The 20,595-nt window shown below is 42.4% G+C and overlaps 1 protein-coding gene across 18 annotated transcripts in view; it reads left to right on the plus strand.

Annotated features, from left to right (window-relative positions):
• Positions 1–20,595, plus strand: part of PPIP5K1 (diphosphoinositol pentakisphosphate kinase 1) — a 239,242-nt gene that overhangs the window by 171,562 nt on the left and 47,085 nt on the right. For 11 of the 18 annotated variants that reach the window (XM_040342509.1, XM_040342514.1, XM_040342515.1 and 8 more), the window contains one exon: positions 7,884–7,946. The exons of the other annotated variants lie outside the window; for them this stretch is intronic. In XM_040342509.1, coding sequence (XP_040198443.1) covers positions 7,884–7,946 — 63 coding nt within the window. The remainder of the gene's footprint in view (positions 1–7,883; positions 7,947–20,595) is intronic. 18 annotated transcript variants of the gene reach the window in all.

Raw genomic sequence — 20,595 nt, forward strand, 5'->3', positions numbered from 1 at the left:
AGCTTACAAAAATATGTCTACAACATGCACAAGCCAATTATCCACTTCCATATGGGTCTCCTGGAGACCATGGGCCTTGCCTTGCTTTCATCTGACTCAACTCAGCCATCTCTATTTGAGCTGATCAAATTTCCAGCTTCCCGCTTATGGGAGGTAACATTGGCACATGTCCTACTCTTGCTTACAGGCTTAGGGCTTTTGTCCTTTGTAAGGGCATCATTAGACTTGTTTATGACGGCTTCACACCTCTCATTCAAATCTTCAGCTCTGCCTACATGGGTTTGAACACATTTTGCCTTGCTTGCCGTTTCTTCCAAATACTTGGATGGCACTGCAAGCCTCTCCTTTAGTAAATCTTTCTAATTTTGCCTTTTCCCTCTTTTCAGATGTAATATGTAGAGCATGCAGGAAGTGAAAACGAAACACAGCAACTGCCCGCATGTCTCCCTTACTGAACCCCACATTTTTTTAGACTAAAAACTGAGGTTAGATAAGAGACTTCACCCCCCCCCCCCCAAGCTCTGTTCAAAGGAGAAGCATATCTAGCCAGCACCTTTTGCAGCAGACATTGAGCATTGCTGCCATGGTGTGGTTATCTTATCTGCATTGGTGTGTTGAAAGATAGTGATACCTTTTTGGCTGGTGTAGCCTACAAGGTGTTTCTTGTGGATGTTTGCTGCTTGCTCGCCCACCCATCTGCTGCTCTGCGGACTGCTTCAGTCACTTTGGGAGTCCCTATTTATTTGATTCCTTAATGGTTTACTGTGCTGTGGATTATCATACAATGAGAATTAAAGTCACCTAGAAATAATAATCCCTTCTGAAGGAATACACATTGTTCATTGTTCATTCCGAAACAAGTTGGGCTGTACGCAAGAAATCTCTATTGACTGACCACAGCTCGTCTCTGGCAGCACAGGGCATACCTGCTTTTTGTTGGGTTTGACAAATATGTTTTGATGTACCAGCATTTTTTCTAATTTTGTACTGTGTGTTTTACATTATTTGCCTTGTTGGCTATGTCTATATGTAAACAAGTTTTTATGTTTTGTATTTATAAAAGTGCCATTATAGAACCTTTTACTATAAAATTATCTTTATGACCATTTCTGCCTAAAAAGTCCAAGGGGACTACTCCAATCCTGCACTACGGTGTAGGTGTACAAACCTTTTTCAACAGACATCCACTGACTATCTCTGGCCCATGTAGTCCTCCTGGACACCAGAAAGCTTTGCACCCTAATGCTGCGTACACACGACCGTTTTGAATGTCATGGAAAAAAATGATGTTTTTCTCGACGTTATTCTCGTCAAGCCTGCCTTGCATACACATGATCGTGAAAAAAAATGCTCGAGCAAAGCGCGGTGACGTACAACACGTACAATGTCACTATAAAGGGTAAATTCCATTCGGATGATGCCACCTTTGGGCTGCTTTTGCTAATTTCGTGTTAGTAAAAGTTTGAGAGACGATTCACGCTTTTCATTCTTCGTGCTTTTCAGTCTGTTACAGCGTGACGAGTGTGCTATATCCATTACAAACGCTAGTTTTACCAGAATGAGTGCTCCCATCTCATAACTTGCTTCTGAGCATGCGCGTTTTTTCCCGTCATTAAAGCCTACACAAGACCGTTTTTCATGATGTGAAAAACGACAAGAAAAATTAGATCATGTTCTAAATTTTTAATGCCCATTTTTCACGACGATAAAAATGCTCTGGAGCCTACACACGATTTTTTAATGACCAATTAAAAAAATTGCATTTTTCTCGCCATGAAAAACGGTCGGTGTGCACGGCATTACTCTTTCTAAATCGTGTACGCAGCATTTTTCTTCAGCATAAGCTAGAAAACACATCACAGAAAACAGGTCTGCTTCAGTTGAGCCTTTAGCGCAAATCCCGGACGAGCCCCCAATGTTTTGCTTTGTGTGCATCTATTGAGGTTCTTGCGGTAAAACCAAGGAAGCTTAGACTTCTGTAGTGTATCGAAGCTTTACTAAACAGAAAAGCGGCACATACGACTGTAGGATACACAATACAACACAACTCGTAGCTTACAAAAATATGCCTACAGCATGCACAAGCCAATTATTCTTTCTAGTAAAATATAGGCATGTATAATATGTACGCATTAAGTAAACCAAACAGTTACTTAACTTGGGGTTCAAGATGTAATGTCCTTCATGGTTCCTTGGTCAAAGTCCAAACTCAAAACATCTCCAAGCTCTACAGCTTGTCTTGCCCTTTCTCCTTCCGAAACACAACTCCCTTTGTCTCTCCATGTTCTTGTTTCCAAAGACCCCAACCCAAAGCCCCTCCCACCAGCTTCCTGTATACACCAACTTCCTGTCCTCTGCTCAGCTCCCAAACTTATTCAACTGGTCTATTTACATGTCAAAGGAGATGGGGGGAGCTGTCTTAACAACACATGGTTTAAAAATCTAAATCCATATTATAAAGTCAATACTAATGGTCATGGCAAAACAAATATGCATTTATTATTTTTACTAAGTGAACTGTAAGTCAAGCAACAACATTTGAATTTCCTGGTCTTCTGTTATTTGGATAACTCGCATCTCCACGTTCTACTAAGCACTATGTACCAGCTATAAAATAATGTTAATTGGCAGTCAGCAAATCCAATATGGTCCACATTTGCAGCTATATTTTAAAAGTGATTTAGTTACCTGAAAGTAAACACAACCCTGGACAATCTAAACGGAGCATATAATAAAATAACGCATAAACACAGAGATTGCCTTCAAATGAATACTGGAGTTCATTGATGTAGGGATGGGTGGATAGAAACCATAAATCTTCACAAAGTAAAAATTTAAGGCCCGGATTCACGTACAGCCGCGTATCTTTGAGTGGGCGTAACGTATCCTATTTACGTTACGCCTCCGCAACTTATACGGGCAAGCGCAGTATTCTCAAAGCACTTGCTCCGTAAGTTGCGGCGTAGCGTAAATAGGCCGGCGTAAGCCCGCCTAATTCAAATGTGGAACGGGGGGCATGTTTTATGTTAATCACTCGTGACCCGACATGATTGACTTTTTCACGAACGGGGCATGCGCCGTCCGTGGACATATCCCAGTGTGCATTGCTCCAAAGTACGCCGCAAGGCCGTATTGGTTTCGACGTAAACGTAAATTATGTCCAGCCCCATTCATGGACGACTTACGCAAACAACGTAAAATTTTCAAATTTCGTTGCGGGAACGACGGCCATACTTAACATTGGTACGCTGCATGTACGCCTCATATAGCAGGGGTAACTTTACGCGTATCTAGACAATTTACATATTTCAAAGCGTAAATCGGTGTACACGCCCCTAGCGGCCAGCGTAAATATACAGTTAAGATCCGACGGCGTAAGAGACTTGTGCCGATCGGATCTAACACAAATCTATGCGTAACTGATTCTAATGCCGCATACACACCATCACTTTATGTGATGAAAAAAAATGACGTTTTTAAAAACGTCACTTTAATTGACTGTGTGTGGGGGAAAACGTCGTTTTATGTCTTGTAAAAAACGACCAAAAAAAATTGAAGCATGCTTCAATTTTATGTGTCGTTTTTCAAAAGTGCACTTTTTACTTCACAGAAATTGACCGTGTGTAGCAAAAAACTTCGTTTTCTAAGACGTTTTTTCATCCACGCATGCCCAGAAGCTACTTATGAAGCAAGCTTCAATGGTAAAACGTGGTGGAACGTAACCTCACTTTGCAAGATCATTGTGAGAAAACGATGGTGTGTAGGCAACTTCGACTTTGAAAATTGAAGTTTCAAAAACTTCATTTTTTACTTCACAGAAAGTGTCGTTTTTTTTCATCACAGAAAGTGATGGTGTGTACGCGGCATTAGAATCAGGCGCATAGATACGACGGCACAACTCAGAGATACGACGGCGTATCTGGAGATACGCCGCCGTATCTCCTTTGTGAATCTGGGCCTAAGTTGCTACCCTCTAGACTAGTAAGTATAGCTTCTTCCTCTACAGGGTTTGTGTGCCTTTATTTTCCACTAGTAACAGGATCACTTTAAAGCAGCAATAAACTGTAGCAGTGGGTGGCATAACTGAAATCTTTTTTTGTTTTTATATGGGGTTCATCAAATTTATACCACATTATACCCTGTAATATTTTAAATGGGTAACCCATGTGTATATTTGAAGAGGCAGCTTTCTGCTGAGAATGATAAATATGGAATTTACTGTTGAATGTTTTACAGTGTTGTGCTTGATTAAAAAAAGACAGAAAAAGCTGTTGGTCGCTTTAGAGAACATTACCCCTTTTCATGAACTTGTCTGACACTGACCCTTCTTTACTGTCAGCCAGGTTTTCCTGGGTTCCAGCAGAATGTAAACAAAGGTGATGTTTGGGGAGAAAAGAAAAACGACAAGCAGACTCTCTGAATGATCTATTATGGATTTTAAGAGGGACCCTATGCCAAAAAAGAAAAGTTGTGCAGGGATTCCCCGCTGGCAAAGCACCTTGTTCCCTATGTTGAGGAGGACAAGGGTCTCTTTCCTATAACTCTGGCCCAGAGGATGTGGGGGTCTGCCGGCATGGGGTTTATCAAAATCTGAAAACCCCCTTTACAAAACAAAGGAGCCCCTATATCTTACCCCCCTCCCATGTGTAATAGGAGTGGGGTCATTCACTCAGCACAACACAAAACGTTTTTTACTATTATTTAAAAAAAAAATCTATTAGTCTGTTATTTTAAAAAATGTCCCCTGTTGTACATCCATCATTAATCACGCCGTCCAGCAATGTAGGTCCACATGAGTCACGATGTATGACTGCCACCAACCCACATGGGAAAAAAAAAACTGGCAACACCTGACAGCTCGGCTTCCGCCCACCGCTGAAGTAAACCAGGGTGTGTTCACACCGTGAAATCATTGATCATATCCATTTGTGGTTAATGACCTCAGTGGGAGACCCTGCTATCTTGTTTATAGTGCATCCATGTGAGAGCTAACAAACTCATTGACTATTTATACACACACTAATTGTGATTTAAAAAGCCACAAATGTGAGAAATTAACTTTTACTTGCCATTTTAAACTGTGTGTTTGCCACCTTCTGTGTCTGTACCAAGGCCAAACATTCCAGGGTATGTAAACTTTTTATCAGGGCCATCAGGGTGATTATAATTTTAAAAGTATCTAAAAAACTATGTGATAATAAATGGCTTCATGTGATTACTATTCTTAAATAAAATACTTTTTTTGGCATGATCAGTCATTTTTTCAATATAAATGCCCAAATTTCACAGTTTCTTTCAGCTTTTGAGCACAACTGTATAAATATAATAATATATAATATAATATAAATGAATATATGTGAACCATTCTACCTGCCAAAGGATTTGTAAACATGATCGGCCAGTTTTTTGACCCATGCATCATATACTGCTACTGTATAGATGGGTAGAACAGACATATGCCCGGGGAATTTACCTTAAAGAAAGTGACACATTTGTCATGGTCTTGTGGGAGGTGAAGAGACACAAGCTTCTTTTGTAAAATCTTGTATGGGAGATATGAGCAGCTGGACACTGAACCCAACTGTCCCCAATAAAAGCTTAACTTCAGGTGGAGTTGGATTTTAAAACAAAATGCAATTTTGTAATGAGACCGGGAATCCTTCGGGAGATGGATTCAACCACTGAGAAGCACTAGATAAATTCACAAATGTCCCCTTGCAATAAATTGGGCGTGTGTGTGTGTGTGTGTGTGTGTGTATATACATATATATCGCACACGCACAGTTTCGCACAAAGGTGAGTACACCCCTCAAATTTTCATAAATATTTTATTATATCTTTCATGTGACAACACTGAAGAAATTACACTTTGCTACATTTTTTTAAGTATTGAGTGTACAGCTTGTATAACAGTGTAAATTTACTGTCTCCTCAAAATATCTCAACACACAGCCATTAATGTCTAAACTGCTGGCAACAAAAGTGAGTACACCCCTAAGTGAAAATGTCCAAATTGAGCCCAATTAGCCATTTTCCCTCCCAGTGTCATGTGACTTGTTAGTGTTACAAGGTCTCAGGTGTGAATAGGGAGCAGGCGTGTTTAATTTGGTGTTATCGCCCTCACTCTCTCATACTGGTCACTAGAAGTTCAACATGGCACCTCATGGCAAAGAACTCTCTGAGGATCGTAAGAAGATTGCCAAGACCCTGAAACTGAGCTGCAGCACGGTGGCCAATACCATACAGTGGTTTAACAGGACAGGTTCCACTTAGAACAGGCCTCGCCATGGTCGACCAAAGAAGTTAGGTGCACGTGCTTGGCGTCATAGCCAGAGATTGTCTTTGGGAAAAGGACGTATCAGTGCTGCCAGCATTGCTGCAGAGATTGGAGAGGTGAGGGGGAGGAGAGCAAGGTCTCTAACATCCACCAACTTTGTGATGTTGTCATGGACTCCAGTGGCAACCTGCGAAGCTCTGGTGAACTCCATGCCCAAGAGGGTTAAGGCAGTGCTGGGAAATGATGGCCACACAAAATATTGACACTTTGGACCCAATTTGGACATATTTACCTAGGGGTGTACTCACGTTTGTTACCAGCGATTTAGACATTAATGGCTGTGTGAGTTATTTTGAGGGGGACAGCAAATTTACGCTTTTTTTTACAAGCTGTACACTCACTACTTTACATTGCAGCATACATTAATTTCCTCAGTGTTGTCACATAAAAAGATATAATCTATTTACAAAAATGTGAGGGGTGTACTCACTTATGTGAGATACTGTGTATATATACAGCCCTCAAGTGGTAAACGAGGGCTGGCGAGCACGGGCTGACTCGGGCGGGGTGAGCATTGTTGGGAGCCGCTCTCCCACCGATTGCCTCATGAAAGAGAGAGGAGAGCAGGCGGCTGGATAATAAGAGTGCAGAGGAACATTGTTGTAACAGCTTTCATTAGAATTGCAGAGTGTTCACAGCACTTGCTGTCACACACAGCCCCGCCTCCTAGCCCGGGTACTTTGAGAGACAGATCACCAATCCAATGCCTGGATGTGTGATGTGTATGAAAGTACCCGGGCTAGGAGGCGAGGCGACATGTGACAGCAAGTGCGGGGAACAATCGACAATTCAAATAAAAGCTGTTACAGCTATGTTCCTCGGCGCTCTGATGATCTAGCCTGCAAACCTCTTCCTCTCCTCTCCTGCACAGGTAGGCTGCATTGATGGGCACAGGTAGGCTGCATTGATGGGCACAGGTGAAGCGGCATTATTGGGCACAGATGAAGCTTTCTTGTGTTTGATTGTTTTCCCCTTACAGTGACAGGCCAGCAGATTCTGATGCTACTTACAGCCTGAAAATGCATTGAGCAACTGTCATTTCATGTCATTTCATGTCTACTAGTACTTATACTAGTAACAGTTAGATTCCATCTGTAACATTTCTAGTGGAGGTTAGAAAATGAAAGCTAGCCTTTCATACATTGCTGTATGCAATGCTGACTATTTCAACCATTTTTCATACTTGAATCGGTTGTACTTTTTTTCCCAAACAATTGGTAAAGTGAAAGTTGTTGTCACTACATTTTCTCATTTCTATTTCTGTTCTGTAGTCCACAGCTGAACCTGATCCATGATTTTGGAAATTAGAACACGCAGTAACATCTTTGGATGGATAACCTATGCATGAAAAGCATAACGTTATAAACTGATTTTCTTCTGTGTGTGGCTTGTAATAATAACCACAAAGCGAATGGATGTTGATTTGGCTTTAACACAAGTTGCTGTTTTTTTTTGTCCCAGGATCCTTTTGGTGTGTATATGTGCTTGTCTTGGTGGCCAAAACCAGGATGTTAATGCCAATGCCTGTTTTCTTTTATTTCCTCAGAACTGTTGTCTATGCCAGCTGTAAAACGATTTTCTGTGTCGTTTGCAAAGCATCCGACTAATGGTACGTTTGCTTACTTGATTTGAAGTGTTGCCTCACATTATTAACCCCATTTTTATTTTTACTTAAATTCTTTTGTCATTCCGACATCTTTTGTTCATATTGATACTATAATGTGGATCCTTCCTTTCCTCTTTTCCATCATTTTACTTCAAGTGATTTCTTTTCCTCTTTTTGTGTCGTATCGTGCTTCTCATCCATCTTCCAACTGTGTGACGTCGCAAGATCCAGTTCTTGCGCGGTCGTTTGTGTGGTAGATTTCTGCAAGGGCGTTCTGAGATGATCTTGTAAGCATACATCATTCAGATAAAGAAAGTAGTACAAATTACATCATATTTTTTAAATTGTCTTACTTTAATTTTGCTTAATTTCATAAAATCTGTGTTTGAAATTCCCCCAGAAAAATATTTTCAATAGACTAGATACCGTATTTATCGGCGTATAACACGCACAGGTTTATAACACTAACCCTAACTTTAAGTTGAAAGTTTCGGGAAAAAAACTTTCCACAGCCCCCCGCGTATAACACGCAGGCACAGTTTACCTTCTATTTTCAGGGTAAAAAAGTGAGTGTTATACGCTAATAAATACAGTAATTGTTTCTCAAAAGCAATGCATTCTCTCATTTTCAGTAAACCCATAAAATATAGATTTCTTTTGTTCTAAAGCATTCAATTACCAGACTATCTGACTTTTAGTCTGAATATTGGATAACCTGTCAGAAAAGCTCAGAGGTGGTTTTGGATTGCAGTCTAGATTTTTAACAGAAACTCCCCAAAAAGAAAGCCAAAGACAAATAAGACTGTGGGGTCTATTTAAAAAAAGAGATTTGCATAGCTATTTCTCCAGTGAAACTTAAAGTTTTGCTAAACCCACAACAGTATAATCGGTGTGTACAGTGGGGGGAAATTAATTATTTGATCCCCTGCAGATTTTGTAAGTTTGCCCAATGAGTATTTGATCCACAAGCAAAGCATGACTTGGTGGAGAAACCCTTGTTGGCAAGCACAGAGGTAAGACGTTTCTTGTAGTTGGTTACCAGGTTTTCACACATCTCAGAAGGGATTTTGGTATACTCTTCTTAACAGATCTTCTCTAAATCCTTAAGGTTTCTAAGGTATCTCTTGACAACTCAAAGTTTAAATTATCTACAGGATTAAGGTCTGGAGACTGACTAGGCCACTCCATGACCTTCATGTGCTTCTTCTTGAGCCACTCCTTTGTTGCCTTGGCAGTGTGTTTTTGGGTCATTATCATGCAAAAAGACCCATCCACGACCCATCTTCAGTGTTCTGACTTGGGGAAGAAGGCCCCTCAATGTGGCAAAGTTGGCCTGTACCTTTAGCAGAGAAACAGCCCCAAAGTATAATCTTTCCACCTTCATGCTTGACTGTAGGGATGGTGTTCTTGGTCATAGTCAGCATTTTTCTTCCTCCAAACACGGCGAGTTGAGTTAATGCCAAAGAGCTCAATTTTGGGCTCATCTGACCACAGCACTTTCCCCCAATCTTTCTCGGAACCATTTAGATGTTCATTGGTATCACTGTACATGTGCCTTCTTGAGGAGGGAGACTTGCCTTGTTTGGGGGAAGAAAAATGCTGACTGTGACCCTAAGAACACAATCCCTACAGTCAAGCATGGAGGTTATGCTTTGGGGCTGTTTCTCTGCTAAAGGTACAGACTGACTTTGCCGCATTGAGGGGCCAATGGATGGGACTATGTATTGTCAAATCTTAGATGAGAACCTTCTTCCCTCAGCCAGAACACTGAAGATGAGTGGTGGATGGGTCTTCCAGCATGAAAATGACCCAAAACATACCGCCAAGGCAGCAAAGGAGTGACTTAATAAGAAGCACATTAAGGTTTTAATGGAGTGGCCTAGTCAGTCTTCAGACCTTAATCCTATAGAAAATGTATGGAGGGAGCTGAAACTTTGTGAGTTGCCAAGCGACAGCTAAGAAACCTTAAGGATTTTGAGAAGATCTGTAAAGAAGAGTGGACGAAAATCTTACAAAATGTGCAGGGGATCAAATAATTCTCACCACTGTATAGGCAGTAAAGCATGCTTGTTATACTCACTGTGGAACCTAAGGGGTTAATCCTCTGCATTGTGTATAACGACTGTGTGAACTTGTCTCTCTGATCCTCCTCCTTTAACTGACTCCAACACATCTCCTGATAGAACAGAGTATTAGGGGACAGGCAGCACATGCTCAGTTTGGCGTGTATTGCTAAAGAGGTTTTTTTTCTTGGGAGAGTGCATGTGATCAGCACAGGGTCAATCTGCACTGTTCAGACAGAGGATCAGGGGAGAATGAAAACTTTTCCTACAAGCTTTAAGCAAACAATGATACAAGTCACAAAACTGCTCTAACTGGTGATGAGAAAAGGTATTTAGCAGTTTATATTTAGTAGAACTATTGCACTTCCATGTTCTGTGTACTGTGGAAGACCAGTTATAGTGAATGCAGGGTCCTGGGTTTAGTAACACCTTAAAGCGGGGGTTCACCCGAAAAAATGTTTTTAACATTAGATTGAGGCTAATTGTGCGAAGCAGAATCGGGTGTTTTATTTCAAATCAATGCAGTACTTCGTTTTAGAGATAGATGTTCTCCGCCGCTTCCGGGTATGATCTTCGGGACTGGGCGTTCCTATTTGATTGACAGCCTTCCGACGGTCGCAAACAGCGCGCCACGAGTTGCCGAACGTCGGTGCGGCTCTATACGGCGCCTGCGCACCGACGTTCGGCTACTTTCGGGAACTCGTGACACGCTGTATGCGACCGTCGGAAGGCTGTCAATCAAATAGGAACGCCCAGTCCCGCAGCCCATACCTGGAAGCCGCGGAGAACATCTATCTCTAAAACGGTAAGTACTGCATTGATTTAAAAAAAAAACACCCTATTCTGCTTCGCACAATTAGCCTCAATCTAATGTTAAAAATTTATTTTTTGGGTGAACCTCCACTTTAATGTACATTCATTCTATGCAAAGTAACCAGCTGTTGTGAGAACGAGAAAATATGAAATGTTCTTGGGCTTAGGTTACACTTGCAGTTGGGGTCGGGGGGCAGCAAAAATAGGCAGTTAAGCTTCAGTTTTACCAACTCCTTAAGCTGGAAAGGCAGATTGGGGTTGTACATGTGGCACAGCAAAAGTTGCACCCCCTGTAATGTTCTGCACTCAGTTGCAGCAACCTGTTGTTGTCTTACAGGGTTAAAACAGGCGCCTAGAAGGCAACATATTGCTTTTCCAGACGCTTTAGAAATGCCCTCTGAAAAGCGAGAAAAATGTTGAATATAAGTTGATACTTGGTGCAATCTATTCCCAATGGCCTGACACATGGCCAATTCTTTTAAACATATCACTGGCGAGTGTGGTTCTCTAGTTCACAGAGGAGAAAGTAGGAGAAGGTAGCCTAGGGCCACTTGCCCAGATACATAGACCCTATGTGTATTAATAATAAGTTTTTGTGCTAAGCTTCACTTTTTTAGATCAAGTAGGGCATTAAAGGGGTTGTAAAGGTACAATTTTTTTTTCCTAAATGGCTTCCTTTACCTTAGTGCAGTCCTCCTTCACTTGCCTCATCCTTCGATTTTGTTTTTAAATGTCCTTATTTAAAGAGAAATCCTCACTTCCTGTTTTTCTGTCTGTAACTCCACACAGTAATGCAACGCTTTCTCCCTGGTGTGGAGTGTCGTGCTCGCCCCCTCCCTTGGACTACAGCAGAGTCAGGACGCTCTCTACATTGCAGATAGAGAAAGGAGCTGTGTGTTAGTTGGTGTCCTGACTCTCCTGTACTCCTGGTTGAATCCAGTGTGTGTGTGTGTGTGTGTGAGCAGGGCCAGCACGCCCACATGTTGGACTCTGCATTGTCCAGAAGCTTTGCTATAGTCTGAGAGCGGCACCATCACTGCATTTTGTGTGTGTGATGCTGAACTCCAGTTACAATTCAAAGCTGTGAGACAGAATAGAAGAGGAGTCAAATCACGTGACTTGTACTTTTAGGCCTAATTTTAATGTAATGAACATAATTTTATTACATTCTTTTAAACAGTGGTTTATGTTCCACCTCCAGGTTATTGGACACAAATAACAAAACTTGACTCAGCCTTGCATAACCCCTCCCAGCATTGTCTTTGTCAGTGTTTTGCTAGTGTTCCTCCAAATGTGCCTACTGCACCTGACAAACGAGTGGCTCTACTTGCTGTACTGCACCACTTGCGCTCTCAGTGGGGCACTGTCCCTGTTCTAAACTAAATTTTATAATTACTCTTCTAACCTGTTAACGATGCTCAAACCAAATGGTTTGGCCTATTCTGAACCTGAAGCGACTGAACAAGTTTTTTCATCATCAAAAGTTCCACATGGAATTTGTACCATCAGTGATTGCTTCTTTCATGGCCACATTTAACATGCCTTTCCCCATATCCCCATGTTTCTGCCCCATCAGCGCTATCTGCATTTTCAGTTTCTGGCCCTGCCTTTTGGCCTGGCCATGGCCCCACACGTTTTCACAAGGGTTTTGGCCAAGGAGATTCCCATTCCAAAAGGATCACGGCAACAGGTGGAATTGCCAGACTTAGTCACTCTCGTAGATGCAAGCTAAAGGAAAACGAATGGAAAATATAGTGCTTACTGCTTTGTTTATTGATTAAAAAAACACAGAACTGCACTTACATCCTAAACAAGCCAAAAAAAAACACAAACAACCAGGATGTGGGATTACACCGCTCTGGGTAAGTCTCAAGTGTCTCACAGCACATTGAAAGCACATTGGCCACCACACTCCTCCTGTTAACAAAATCAAAGCTGTTTCATCATTAGTAATGTCATTCGGAGCTCCCCAGGTTTTTCAAGCCTTTGCCACAGATGGGGGACACCGGACATGGATCTTCTGTGTCCAGATTCAACAACAAGTTGGACAGGTTTGTCCACCAGATCCAGGGACCCTCAGGCCTTTTCACCGGACAATCTGGTGACTGATTAGTTCAGTTTCCGCAGGATCAAGATGGAGATTTTCATCGCACCAAATTAGCAAAGGAGGATGTGGTCTATTGGCCCTTCGGGATCATCTGGATCTTCTGCCCCATGGGATGTATTCTGTTCTTTCTCCACTCTAGTCTGGATCAACATCTGGCTTTGAGGACAACCTTGTCCTTCTATATTCTGTTTCTCCTACTTCTGGCTACTCTCTCTTAAGTTGAAACCTTTTTTCAGGGTATTGGGCACATATCTCCTCATTCTACCCTATCGCTTGTCTATCTGGGATCTGAATATGGATCTCTTGGCTCTTCAGAAGCCATCTTTGACCTATTAGTGATATTACGCTGTCTGACCTCACTTGCCAGGTTCCCTTTCTTGTTGCTATGACCTCTGCATAGAAGGTCTTTGAATTAACAGCTTTATCCTGTAAGGAGCCCTTGTCAGCATTGCACAAGGACAAATTTGTCTTGAAGCCAAAAGCCATGTTCCTTGCTAAGGTCATTTCTTCCTTCCACCTCACAGGTTATTGTCGTTACTTTATGTCCTGCTCCAAAACATTCCTGGGAAAAATTATCTTTACTATCTTGATGTGGTAAATGCTGTGGGAGTCTTTCTCTTAGCTACTACCTCTTTTAGGCAAATACAAATTCTTTCCTTGTACTACTTACACAGGGTTCCCACACGAGCCTCCCTGCTTCTTACTCCACTGTTGCCAGGTGGGTCAGACAATTATTATTCAAGCACATGAGCTGAAGGATAGGGCTTCTACCTTCACTGTTAAGGCATGCCCTACCAGATCTGTCAATGCGTATTGGCTTTTTAGCATCAGGCATCTGTTTTTCAGATTTGCAATGCTGCCAGCTAAGCTTCTGTTAATACGCTTAAGTTCTACCAGGTAGATGTTCAAGCCTCCTCTGCTGTCAGTTTTGGATGTAAAGGTGATACAGGTTGCTTCCCAATATTGGGAAATCCACAGGATCTACAAACACTTGCTCCACTCTTGACCCTACCTATGCGCCATAGTACTAATAAAAAAAAACTTAAACTCCAGCTGCCACTTTACCTAATAGGAACTACTGCTGGATTATGATTTTTGTTAAACAGTTTACTTATTAGACTACTGGTAGATCAGTTATTTGCTTCCCAAAATTGACAAACTTTCTTGTCCTGTTGCTTTGTGGGCCAGTTGGCATTGTTGCTGTGTTGCGCCTCCTCCTGGGCTGATTTTGGACATCCCAGTGGTAATGACTTGAAGGATAAGTTCACCCAGGGCCGCTGATGGAAATCATGGGGCCCAGTACAGCCTACCTGTCGGGGCCCCCTTCAGCCCCACTCCTGGTCCCTCCTTCAGCCCCACCCCTATCGCCTTCCAGGCTTTCAGCGGCTGCAGGAGGAAATTGGAGAGATTGGTTCCACTAGATCAGTGTTTCTCAACACTTTACCAGTCATGGTGCAATCCATTTCCTCTTCACTGCCTGTCAACTGCCTCTGAAAAGCGATCTGAGCCTGGATTGCTTTTCAGAGGAATAGTATTTTCTTGTTGGTATTATGAACTCGCTCTAAGAAAATCAGTTCTGATCGTAAACATACACATGCACAACACACAGACACATCTGTCTGCTAAGGGGGACCTGTAGTTACACATGGCAGAGGTCATGAGGCTAGATTTACATAGCAGCATGCACCTTTTTTTTTGGAACAGGGGGACAAAAATGACAGATTTCTGGCCATGCTTTCGCAACAGAATAGGCCCCTCACTTCTACTGTATATCCAAAATCCATGCATTTGAAGGGTCTATGATCTCCTCTCCTGAGGGGATACTGGTGAGCATTTACCATCTACTATAGTCAGTTATATCTTATATGCCTCTTCCCTGCCCTTGATTTTGAGCATACAAACATATACAGATTGCTTTTTTTATTTTTTATTGTCGGCAGCACTGTACCTTCAATCTCCATGCCGGGTACTGCACTGTAGGGGGAGGCAGAGAGCACAGAACACTCTGTAAGACACCTCTCCTTTTGCTTTCACTTTCAGTGTTAACAGATCGAGCTCCTGCACTGCCGATTTACACATCGGCTGAGGATGTGGTCAGCCACCTTTTCTAACAATTCAGGCATGGGGGGGCACACAGGCCCCCTGCAGCATGGGGCCCAGTCACAATGGTGACTTCTGTGACCCCTATACATCTCCCCCTGCCATGAGCAGAGAGAGGTGAATCACTCTGCTAGGGAAGGGAATATGCAGGCCGGGACTTGAGCCAGCATGCGGAACGGGCGCGGAAAGGGAAATGCGCCCGAAATAGAAAAAATTGTCTCTCCCACACACTCACAAGAATATCAATAGGAGGTGCCCAGAAAGAAGAAAAAAATCCTCCTAAGTTGGAGCAGAGCGGGCCCTGTATGAAACTGAGGCTAGCTGGGAGTGGGAGGGCTTATATAAGGGAATGTCCCTGCGCAGTGTCTTTGTTGCCAGTGTCCAGTCACCTGAAGGTTGTTACATATAACCCAGTGGTGATGACTTAATATCCTGCATCTGGTACTGTATGGATTTTACTGCTAATCCCATTTTTCCCCTATACTCTTGGTCCCTGCAAACTGCTGACATTTAGGCTAAGTTCTCACTGGCATTAAAAGCAGGCGTTTGAGAGGCATTAAAGCACCCCTTAAACGCAAATGATGCAATGGACAGCACATAGTGCTGTTCACACTAGTGTCGAGTCAGGAGGCATTTGAAGCCTTTCAACGCCTTCCATTCAAGTCTATGGTAACGCTTTGCAAACACTCTGGCAGGCAGTTGCGGTGCATTGATTCGTTTATTAACTGTAAAGGAATAGGCATTTGTGAAGCAGTTTAACGCGTCTTAAAGCTCATCGAGTGCTTCAAGTTTGGGGTGCAATTTTAACTCTTGTAAAACGCCAGTCTAATGCCCAAATAAAGCTCATTAACGTGAGTTTAACGCCCATACTAACTCTAGTCTAACACCCATACTAAACTAGCGTTTGTTAAAGCGGGGGTTCACCCTATTAAAAAAAATAAAATTTTTATTATACCATTACATTCGGCATCGTAGCGCGAGCTACAGTATGCCGGTCTTACATTTTTTATCCCCGTACTCACTGTGCTATGGATCATTGAAGATTCTGGGGAATGGGCGTTCCTATGGTGAGAGAAGGTGATTGACGGCCGGCCCTGGCACGTCACGCTCCTCCGGAAATAGCCGAAATAGGCTTGGCTCTTCACGGCGCCTGCGCATAGCCTGTGCGCAGGCGCCGTGAAGAGCCGAGACCTACTCCGGCTGTCTTCGGGGAGCGTGACGTGCCAGAGCCGGCCGTCAATCATCCTCCCTCTCCATAGGCACGCCCATTCCCCGCGGGAGTCGGAAACTTCAATGATCGATAGCACAGTGAGTACGGGGATTAAAAATTTAAGACCGGCATACCGTAGCTCGCGCTACGATGCCGAAAGTAATGGTATAATGATGTTAAGGAGGGTGAACCACCGCTTTAAGCGTTAGAAATTTAGTCAATTGTGAACATGCCCTTAGGAAGAAAATAAAGAAACCTGGTATGCTAAAGCATATTTAAACCCCAAAACAAAAATGCAACATTATTCAGCTTTCCGGTCTTTGGATGATGTGGCTACATTTGTTTTCTTTTTGCAAGCTTGTTTTCTTTTCTTTTCACTTGGTGATTCTTTTAGTAACACACTTCCAGTCCTAGGATGACAGTTTTCCCTAATGTGTCAGGACAGCAGTAACAGGATAGGACTACAGGACTTCACCCCTTCTATTGTCCAAAACATAGAGAAGTATGGTTTGTAGTCTCCAGAGATCGCTGATAACAGGCGGAAAGCACAGGGAGTTTTCAGCCGACAAGATTTCTAGCAAAGATCAGCAGGTATTTTGTGTACTTGCCAAAAAGAAACAACAAAACACTTTCTATGGTATATTCAACGGAACATACTGGAGCAAATAGCTGAACAAATAGATAATATAGTAGTTTCTTGTTGGGGTTTATATACACTAGTCAATGGCCAGACTACTGTCTTTATTCATCCTTTAAAATACAAAAATGTATAACCTCAAAGTGAGCTGTGCTCCCACCTGGCCTAATTCATTTGTATGGATCATTCATATTTAATATTTTTTCCCACATAGTAGAGATATCTTGCCACAAATTTCTGGCAGTGATGGATTGTAACTCGCTGCACATTTTTACTGTCAAGTTGTACATTTGCAGGGCACTTGAAGCACAAGTTCTAGTTGATGCTTTTCCAATTTGTAGAAAATTTGTGTGGCAAGAGCAAAGTTGCAGTGGTAAGTCTACAGCAAGAGCTCTGCAAGTCTACAGCATGAAAATTCAGCCACAGTGTCCCCTGTGGTGGGATGACTATTGCACAACATAACTAAACCAGAACTTGCAGCCGACTTGCAGAATGTTTGCAAAGAAAGTTGATCTGGAGTCATGCAATGCAGACTTGCTGGAATTGTGCAACAAACTTGTGAAGTCTGGCAAGTCTAGCAAAAGCTGAGCAAGTAATTTTCAAACTTACAGCACAATTTCTTGCTACCTGGGATATATATAACTGTAATTTTAACAAAATAGTTGTTAGTGGAAAGCTGATTCAGTGATAACACTGTTCCACTGAAAAAAATGAAAAGCAATTTTTTAAAATTCATTTATTCTTTCAAAATAATTTTTGGTTTCCTATTTTTCTTGCTTTCTCTTTTCAGGTATTTATTCCAAATGCAATTCGATTTGCTTATTCCCCCTTTTTTCTTTTTTTGATCGTTCATTTTAGCTTTTTTTTTTTTTTTTTTTAACGTATATATTTCATCTGTCATCCTTGCTTAACTTGCTTTTTTTTTGCTTGCTTTATTTCTCTGCACCCGAGGTTAATGCTGTAGCCCTCTGGGCCAAGTAAATCATCATAGTTTGCCAACCTTTTAGTGTGAGGCCCTATGTACTGAAAGTTAGAGTTTAGTTGGAGAGCATTTTCAGTCTTTGGCAAACTTTAACTTAGTATGAGAGGTTATCTGATTTTGATTGCATAATCATCCTCCATGAGGACCTACGTAAGTTTTAGTGTTCATAAGTAATAGTTTTGGATTTTGTTAGTGTTCAAATTAAACGAAATCAGTTAACAGGCATTAGAAATATCAGCTGAATTTTTTTGTGGCTTTTTCTTTTCTTGCGGAATGCATAGGGTATACAAAACAGAAGTTATACAAGGACTTCAAACAAGATCAATGTTTCCTTGTGCTAAATATTTAGGCTAGGTTTACACCTCCGACAGTTGCAGCTTGCAGCAGGGGTACGGTGCGTCGCTGTTCTCCGTTTCAGGGATGAATCGGGGCCGAATTTTTGCCTGTATTTGTCCCTGAAACAAAGCCAAAGATGCACAGCATTCCTGTGCTTGCTGCTCTGCAGCCACAACAGAGATTTGTGAACCGGCTCCATAAAGAGCTGGTCACAATCTCCTGTCATGCGAATTGGATGCGGGGAAACCGCATCCAATTTGCATAGGTGTGAGCCCAGACTTAAGCCATTCAATATCATTATGGATTTGGGAGCGCCCAAAAAAAATTGGGTATTACCCATACATCAGTCATTTATCTTTCAGATTTTGCATAATCTCACCCAGCCCACAACAATAATTAGTATTTAGAAGATTAGCCATTCTAAATGCCCAGATCCCATCTTTTTTGGCAAGCTAAGATGGAGATTGGATTGTTTTATTGCAGTTCTCTGTTTTTATTAAGAACATAACTCTGGTTAGTAATACAGCCTATGGTTGATTGACTGCCTGACTACTTCACCCAGTGCCAACACAGCGACTCTGTGTCGTGTTCTATATGTACACTAATTGTGTCCCTGTTTCTTGATGTGCAGTCTGCTTTAACTGTGTTACTCACAATCTAATTCAGTTATTAATACTACACTGTTTACTACTATACATTTTGAAAAACGACTTAGTAAATAACCCCAGCAATATAATTCAAAATGCTCAATTTGTAATTGAGTATATATTGTTGCTCCATTAAATTTTTTTTTTAAATGTTTTACCTAAGTTGTACATCGAGTAAAAAGTTACAAATAGAACATTTATACAGTCACAAACGTACAATAACAAACGGTATCTCAGCTTTCCAAAAGCACAGTATCATGAGTTGTAAATCGGCACAGATGCAAGGCACCCGTGTAACACCATAGTCATCATCCAGCATAAGTGCAAGTAGGATCTTGGTCCTTAGCAGGTGAAAAATGGAAAGGGAAGGCAAACAAGAGAAGAGGGGGGCGGGGTGAGGGAGGGACAGGAAAGGGGAACATAAATGAAGGGGGGAGGTAAAGACAAGAAAAGCAGTATGGTGACCGTAAGTTAGGTATCCACTTTAACCACTTGCCGACGTCCTCGGCTTTGTGGGGGTATTTCTGAATGATGCCTGCAGCTACAGGCATCATTCAGATATTGCAGTTTTCGGCTGGCGATTCCCTACACCAAAAGAATGATCATAACGGCTGTTCCACCGATTGATCGTTCTTACGGGTGGCGAGAGGGGACGCCCCCCGGTGCTTCTACCGACTCACCTGAGGGGTTGGTGAGAGGATCCGCCAGCCCCAGTTCTTGACCATAGAGATTTCCGGCGGACCAGATGGTCGCCGGAGTCTCTATGATCGTCGGAGGCCAGGCACGATGTTATAACGTCACGCCCGGCCTCTGCATTAAAAAAAACTGTGCCGCTTCGGCTAGGAAGCGGTGATCTTTTTTTTTTTTTTTTTTAGCCTAGAGGTGATATGCGGGGTCTTTTTGACCCCATATCTCACTGTAAAGAGGTCCGATCATGTCATTTTCCTATTACAAGGGATGTTTACATTCCTTGTAATAGGAATAAAAGTGATCAAAAATTGTTTTTATTTTTTTTAAAGTGTCAAAATAAAAAAATGTAAGTAAAATTAACAATTAAATTATTATTTTTTTATAGTGCCCCTGTCCCTGTGTGCTCGCACGCAGAAGCGAACGCATACCTGAGTCCCGCCCACATATGAAAACGGTGTTCAAACCGCACACGTGAGGTGTCGCCACGAACGTTGGAGCGAGAGCAATAATTCTAGCCCTTCTCTGTAACTCAAAACCTGTAACCAGTAAAAAAAAAAAAATCGTCGCCTATGGGGATTTTTAAGTACCGAAGTTTGGCGCCATTTCACAAGCATGTGCAATTTTGAAGCATGACTTGTTGAGTTGGGACATGTTAGGTGTAACTTCATCTTTCACACTATGCAAAAAAATCGGTAAGGGCAACAGCTGCTGCCACAACCGAGATATCCATCTTTTCTTTGAGCGGTCCTGTAAACGATGGGAGGGTTCCCGCCGCTCTCCCGCGCCCTCCGCCACTTACTGGAGCCGTGGGTAGCGGCGGAGGCAATCAGGTTCTTTCCTCTCCTCGGCTGGGATACGAGTGAGGGCAAGATGGCCCCCACCCGTCCCCATAGCATAGCAGGGCGGAAGTGATGTCAAAACGTCACTTCCGCCCATGCTTCTTAGGCCCCGTACACACGACCAAACATGTCTGCTGAAACTGGTCCGCGGACCAGTTTCAGCAGACATGTTTGGTCGTGTGTAGGCCCGAGCGGACAGGATTCCAGCGTACATTTGCCCGCCGGGCC

Source organism: Rana temporaria, chromosome 3 (genome assembly GCF_905171775.1).
Source record: "Rana temporaria chromosome 3, aRanTem1.1, whole genome shotgun sequence".
Classification (NCBI taxonomy): Eukaryota; Metazoa; Chordata; class Amphibia; order Anura; family Ranidae; genus Rana; species Rana temporaria.